At 29.1% G+C, this 7714-nt stretch overlaps 1 protein-coding gene across 1 annotated transcript; it reads left to right on the top strand.

Annotated features, from left to right (window-relative positions):
• The first annotated feature begins 5397 nt into the window (after window positions 1-5397).
• Window positions 5398-7309, top strand: LOC114741196 (CASP-like protein 4D1). The gene is made up of 3 exons (XM_028929450.1): window positions 5398-5579; window positions 6294-6429; window positions 7102-7309. Exons 1-3 carry the CDS (start codon window positions 5398-5400, stop codon window positions 7306-7308), a joined length of 525 nt encoding a protein of 174 aa, XP_028785283.1. The 3' UTR covers window position 7309.
• The last annotated feature ends 405 nt before the right edge of the window (window positions 7310-7714 follow it).

Raw genomic sequence — 7714 nt, 5'->3', positions numbered from 1 at the left:
TGTTATGAAATTATAAAATAGTACCTAGAATTAGAAATTGATCCAAAAGTTAGAAGAGACTTGTAGTTATTTTAACCTCAAAAGGTATTATAGAGGATTTTATAAATGGCATGTTATGTAGGGTTGGAGTGTAATTTTAAAAAATTTAAGGCCAATAGTGGCATACTTTTAAAAATATGCGCAAGAATTCAGAAAATATCCAGAATTTCCTTAAAGAAATTAGAAGAGAATATTTTGTATCAACTTTTTAGGCCTAGATGAAGAATTGAAGAATGGAAGAATGGAAAAGGAATTATCTTAAAAAGAATTTTACTTAATTTTACAATTTTGGCTAATTTAAGGATAACTAATATAAATTATTGTGGGAATTCATTGGAATAGGAGAAACACCAAAGCAATTAATGTATTAGAATTTAAAGTCTATTTATGTCAAAAAAGGGCCAACTTCTTAAAAATTCAAGAAAAATTATTATCTACAACTACAAGTGAAGTTATGACTTCAGAAAAATTATAGAATTATCATAGAAAAGAGGAATCTTTTAAAAGTATGAGACGAATGTTAGGATCAAGAAATTATCAGTAAGTACCTTAAGGACTTAATTTCTTAAATTTTAGAATATTATGAGGGTTGAACATGGATTGAGTTAGTGGTGCAGTTGGTCCGGTTTTACTTTCTTTACCTAAAAATAACCTAATCTCTCTTACCAAAAAAAAATTAATTTCCAAATAACCTGAAAATTAAAAATAATGAAATTAACAGTCCCATCACATAGCAACAACAAATAGGATATAAATCTAAAGTTTCCTCACAGCATCATCTGTATATCTGTGATTGTGCATCTAGGAAGATATTAAAAGGCTAAACAAAAACATGCAGGAAGTAAAGAACATATGCACGAACAAATAATTAGTAATGGCAAGTTAATAAGGGTTAAAAAACAAAAACAAAAAAATACTAGAGTTTCAGTTTTACTGAATGGAATATGCTTATAATATCTGAATTCAAGAATAATACGCATGTATTTTCTCAGGTTTTCTATATAAATAATACAAGAGTTTCAGCAGGTTCCATCAGAATCGGATGCTATTTTGAGAATTAAGATATGACGGGGAACTAATGATTTCTTTGTTCTAATGTCATTATTTAAAATGAAAACAATATTGCATTTTTTTGGGCCAAAAAACAATATTGCATTTGAAAACTAGATTTTGGCTGGAAAAACACCAAACAAGGCACAGACATTGAATCAGGATGCATACAACAAATTAGAAAAAGAAATGGAAGAAAATAAATAGGCTATACGGCGTCTCAATATGCTGCATAACAAACACACACATATATATAGCACGGAGAAGCAGGCTAACTAGCCTTGAATACTTACTTGGAGCCCAGCCCGACTTGCTGTAGCAAAGGAAATTATTTTGTGGCTAATTTTTTTATGAATTATTGACAGAAATTCCGTGAAAAAAATTTTTACCATGAAAAATGTCATTACTAATTCCGTTACTAATTTTAAAATTTATGATCTTAAATTATAATCCTGCAATAATTTATATAATTATATAATTAAGAATGTATGATTTAAATATATTTTTAATTATATTTATGGATTTGGTGTTAATAAAAATATCGTCATCATTTATTCATTACTAATTCCGTTACTAATTTTAAAATTTATGATCTTAAATTATAATCCTGCAATAATTTATATAATTATATAATTAAAAATATATGATTTAAATATATTTTTAATTATATTTATGGATTTGGTGTTAATAAAAGTATGTCATCATTTACTTCATTATTAGATACAGAGACAAAAAAAACAATTTCTTAGAAAAATTATTTGTTTGATTAAAATTAGCGCCTCTTGATTATTAATAATAATTAAACAAATATGATAAAAATATTAATAACGTTCTTGTACAAATTAATATAAAAAAATAATTCCATTAGGAAAATTTAATTATTTGATCCTTATAGTTTTGCTGAGTTTATAACCCAATCCTTATACTTAAACGCATCGCCTCTCAGTCCTTATTCTTTTCTCGGTTACCTCCTTCCATTTTTCAGAAAACAGCAAGTCACTTGGAACTCATCCTATGTGGCGCTAACAGTGATTAACAGTGTTAAATATGCTTACTTGACTGCCACATGAGCACCACATCTCATTAAATAAAATGACAATTTTTTTTACAAAAAAAAAAAGACCTGAACCTCGCCTTCCTCGTCTTCTCCCTTCATTCCTCCCCTTCATCCCTATTACGTCACAGATATACATCTGCGGCATCAAATCTTAACCTTTTCTGTGTTGGGCTGTGGATTGAACTTATTCTAGGGTTTTAACTTTCCAGTCAAGTTTTTGTTTTTCCTTTTCTAAAAAGGATTAAAATTAGAATACATAAGATTGTAGTTTTTTAATGTGATCAATGATTTGTCCGTTTTCGTGGAAGCTGGGTCACAATCGTCTTAAATGTAAATTGAATTTGAAGATTTCTTTATTATCTTCAAAGTGGAAAAGAAACGAACAAAAGAAAGAAAAGAAAGAAACGGGTCTGAAACAAGAACATCGAGTCTTGATAATGGGGGAACAAGAGAGCAATCAGATCTAGAGAAGATTGCAAGAAGACAAACAAATGAGAGAGAGAGAGAGGGAGATCGATGAAGCTTTGGGGTGAGAACGATTGGAGAAGGTAGATAAACATTGAATTTGGGGGAAGACGGATTAGCGAGGTTGATATGATGGAGATCGTGGTTCTGGTTCAGAAGTGTCGCTATGGTGGTAACATGGAGAGAAGCGTCGCTGGTGTGAGGGAGGTCGCTGGTTTGGGTTGGTCGGAGATGCCGGAGATGGAGATGAAGAAAGCCTATGAGGACGAAGATGTGGAATGGGCAAATGATGTGGCAACCAACTAAGCATATTTAATACCGTTAGTCACCGTTAAGTGCCACATAGGACGAGTTCTGGGGGACTCGGTTGTCTTCTGAAAAATAAGGACGGATGGAGATAACTGACAAAAATAAAAGTATAAGGATTGAGTCACAGTGAGTTAACATATAAGTACTAACTTACAAACTCAATAAAACTATAAAGATCAAATAATTAATTTGTTTTTCTCTTTTTCTTTTTTTTTTGGAATATAAGAGGCAAGTGAATGCAGATAGAATCTAATCCAATAAAATAACCATTTATCCATTAGTCAATGGAAGCTAATGTCCAATTCAAGTTTCCTTTCTTATGAATTCAACTTTTGTTATTTACACAAGGAACCTATCTGGCTTTTGTCCAGCCATTGACTTAATCATCATGGTAAATGCAAGTAACTAAGGATATATTCCTCTGGTCATTAATATAAGACCTATTTAGCTAATTTGATTAGATTGAGAAAGTTAGATAAGTTAGTTAATTATAAGAAATATGACATATTTTTCAAAACATCATAATCATCTTTCTTAATATTCTCTTTCCCTTTTCTACTTGATTATGGTTGAAGGAATATCCATGGGGATGATTTAGAAAAAATTTATAAATATAAGAAATAGGTCTTATATTTAGAACCAAAATTAACTTAACAATTAGATACTATATTAATGACGGGAGGATTAAAATTTAATTGTATGATCGAGGTTGCATTTGTGAAATATATTTCTAATTTTATATTAGTTCAGGAATGATTGTCACCAAATGACAGCCAAATGATCATATTGGAACCAATACTTTAATAATCTTGTTTAATGTTTAAAAATACAGGTTCCTCAAATAATGCACCAAATGATTTGTCAACTTCTAATAACTGAGTTGGCATATGTATTTCTGTAGTTAAATTAAACTATTGTTATTATTGTTATACTATTTTTCTTGTTTAATTATCATTTCCTATTTTTTAAACGTTTTCTCTTCCCCCCCCCCCCACTTTTTGTTTTATTGTTCTTTTTCATCCTTATCTGATAAAGGGCTTCCTGAAATTAATAACAAATTATACTAAAAATATTGCTGAGCCGAGCAATTTGTGGGAGCACATTTTGTGCTCACCACCAATCTCACCGTGTAAATTAATTTTGGACTGTCCACATTTGATTTAATTTTTATATTCTAAATAATTTTTTATTTTAAGATATATATAAATTTTAAAATAAAGATAATCTTATAACTATTACTTCTAAAAAAGAATGAATTTATCACTTAAAAATCATATATTAAAAATTTTAAATTTAAACAGCCTAGATCTCATCACAGTGATGAGTACTTTATGAAAACCCATGATTTATAAGTGAATAGCTTGAATAGCTCTCTTAGTTAAATAACGTGCTAAACTATTTATGGCATTGACCAAAATAAAAGTCAACTTTGTGATGTATTTTATTTAAACCACGCTTTACCAATTTTTCTTTCCCAGAAAAAAATTACATTATTTTATTCTTCCAATCATTTATTTAACAATTAACTATCCATATATGAGATTTTTTTTTTCAACAAAAAAGAAAGAATACGATGCTTTATAAGTAGAACTTACATAAGGGTTCAAAATTCAAACTACCAAGAATTAACAGTTTTCTTCTTTCGTTTTGTACATGCATTCAATGAAATATTTTAACCTTAAAATAATTCACAAATAAATTATCTCAAGTCCAAACCTGTAGTTATTGGGCTTGTACTCATATATTAAGAAGAAACAACTTTCTTCCAACACAACTTGCCGTTATTAGTACGGATATTTTTGTTATCATTTTTATAAAGCCTTAGTCGCATAGCATTATACATTTAAGATTCACAGTGCAAGGACTTGGTGTGGATGTTATTTCTTTCTTTTAATTTGAATTCTCTCCACATCCTTTCTTGTCATTCCTTCTCTTCGTATGCCTTTACTATTAGATTAAAAATTCAACCATTCATACAAGATATCCTATAAAACTATTAATATAATATTATATAAAAATATTTAAAAATAAATTTAAACTGTTAAATTTAAACTATCCACAATATAACTGTAGAGTGTAGACTAATAATAGTTTTATAAAATTTTAAATTTTAACTGTCAAATATTTAACCTAAAGGTAGAAATGGTAGCAGGAGAAATCAAGGAGAAAAATGAAGAGGAAATCAATAATCCTATAGTTTCAATGACAGCCTTGTGATAATAATTTTGACTGGACCAAAAATTTTGGGTCAACCAACCAACTAGACGAGCACGTTGTGAAGGAACAATTTCCTAAGTAAACCATTCTAAAATATTATTAGTACTTGTATTATTTTACTCATAGGCAATCTTAGAATACAGATCCACTTATTTTTATATGTAACAAAAGTAAACGATGGCCTAAGCACTGGTTGGCTTATAAATGGCCCACGAATAATCAAATCATCAAGCTTTTAGAAATTCCGAGCAAACTTTGCAATGGAAGGCTCAGTACCACCATCGTCTTCAACAATTTCAAGAACTGCTCTTCTGGTTTTGAGGGTTCTGACCTTTGTATTCCTTCTCATAGCTCTCATTCTCATTTCCATCAACAAGGGATCTGAAGTTTTAGAAAATGGCGATAGTATTAAAATCAAGTTCAGTGATCTTCGCACCTATCGGTACGTATAGCAATTAATTATTTACTGCATTTTGTTCTCAGAGATTCTTTTACATGGACATTTACTTCTGTTCTGGGTAGATAATTAGATGTTGAATTTTTTTTTCCAAAAAAAATGAATTCAGTCTCCATTAATTCAGTCGCTATATTTTTAAAAAATTAAAATACATGATTGGGACTTTTCTTAGGCATTTTGTTGAAATTATATACTTTTTAAAGTATTTGAATGTTAACTTTTTTTTTAAAACTCATTTCATCCAAATTTAATAGTATATTTGGAAGAAGTTTGTTCACTTTAAAGCCAAACTGCACGTTTGAGTTAATATTATTAGCCCAGAAATTATCATTTACAAAATATTATATTCCATGTTAAATTTTGGCACAAATTTAATTTGATTACTAGTAATCTAACTGAAAATTTTTTAATATTCTATTATATATCTTCATAATTGAATATCCCCCTTCATATTTATGGAGATAATGTTTTTGGATTGCTTTTTTCAAATCGTTGCTGTAACATAAGGCAAGCATGTCTAGATTAAGAGATTTGAAGTTAACATAATTAATTAATAGTACTACAAGTTATTTTAATTTACTTGAAAAGTAAGTGACGTATATTGACTTTATATACATAGTTCATTTATTTTTGCTTATATGTTACTCACTGTAATGAATAAGCATAGATCATTTATATGCTTTTTTTGTGTGATTATAGATACATGATCGCCTCAATTGTGATTGGGTTTGCATATAACCTTTTTCAAATGGCACTCTCAATCTTCAATGTAGTCTCTGGAAAGCGTCTTATAAGTGGTGATTTTGGCTACCAACTTGACTTCTATGGTGATAAGGTAATATATAGTAAATCTCATTCTATTTATTACTTCAATAAATTAATTGAAAAAAAAAAACAAGAAGAAAAGCCACATTAATTATTCACTGCTTATAAACAATTTAGATTGCTCTCTCTCTATATACACACACACACATTATCCTCAATCCTTAATATAAGAGTTGGTTGACTAATTTGAGTAGATTAAGAAAATTAGTTAAATTTGCTAATTATGTTTATTAGTTAGAACTATTATGTAATCAAACATTTTACATGTGCAATTACTACAATAACTACCTTGAGAAAAATGGATAAATATGAGAGATAAAGTGAATTTGGGTTTTATATTTAGGACCAAATAAAAAGTCAAAATACCTCTTATGTTAAAGACAAGAGGTAGTATATTGACAAGCTTGTTTTTTATATATATATATATATATATATATATAATATGTTGTATATTGAATGATTTTTACTACTCCCTCTAGTACTTAATATCCAGAAGGTGCACAATTACAGACGTTTAAATGGTTATATAGTCCATTTAACACACACACACACACACACAAACACGTTAATTTATATAAAAAATTATATGAAATCAAATTATCTAATTGAATCAAATTTTAAAAACGGTGATTTAACATCAATAATAATGTTAATTCTAATGGTTATATGATTTTGTGGGCAGATTATATCATACATATTGGCAACAGGAGCAGCAGCAGGATTTGGTGCAACCATGGATGTGCACAGTGCGCTTAGTGGCCTAATTGGCCTTCCTTTTGACAGCTTCTTTGAGAAGGCAAATGCTTCTGCAAGTCTTCTCTTTGTTGGATTTCTATTCACAGCCATTGCTTCTGTTTACACTTCCTATGCATTGCCCAAAAAAACTTAATTACATAAATCAAGTGTAGTATAACGGGGATTTGTATGCTCGTTCATATATATATATGTATGTTCTTCATATGTGCCTATATATACGTATAAACTAAAGATTTTGGTTTTTCTTCCTTCTCTTTTTTTTTTTCCAACAAAGGTTTCTGGTTTTTCTAGAACTTCTCTCAGATTTCCATCAACCATTGACTTATTTAATCTAAAATCATGTTTGGTACTCAAAATAGAGTCGAATAGATATTGGATTTTTATTTTCGAAAAGATATAAAAAATAAATAATTGAATGTGTCTGATGTTGGGTTGATACGTGATCAAGCCTTGAATTGCATATGAGCCACATATTTGGGCCGGACCTAAATTTCGGCCCATAAATAGGACTCATGTTTGATATAATACTAAATATATCA

Source organism: Neltuma alba, unplaced genomic scaffold (assembly GCF_004799145.2).
Source record: "Neltuma alba isolate B1F8T4 unplaced genomic scaffold, ASM479914v2 tig00003315_pilon, whole genome shotgun sequence".
In the NCBI taxonomy this organism is placed as follows: Eukaryota; Viridiplantae; Streptophyta; class Magnoliopsida; order Fabales; family Fabaceae; genus Neltuma; species Neltuma alba.
Note: the sequence above shows the minus strand (reverse complement) of the source record. Positions and strands in the feature narration are given on the sequence as shown.

Excerpts from the sequence above, each read along its gene's own strand:
- LOC114741196 (XM_028929450.1), top strand. The coding sequence starts at position 5,398 with ATGGAAGGCTCAGTACCACCATCGTCTTCAACAATTTCAAGAACTGCT. Across the intron at positions 5,580-6,293 it reads AGTGATCTTCGCACCTATCG|ATACATGATCGCCTCAATTG; the intron begins GTACGTATAGCA and ends GTGTGATTATAG. Across the intron at positions 6,430-7,101 it reads TTGACTTCTATGGTGATAAG|ATTATATCATACATATTGGC; the intron begins GTAATATATAGT and ends TTTTGTGGGCAG.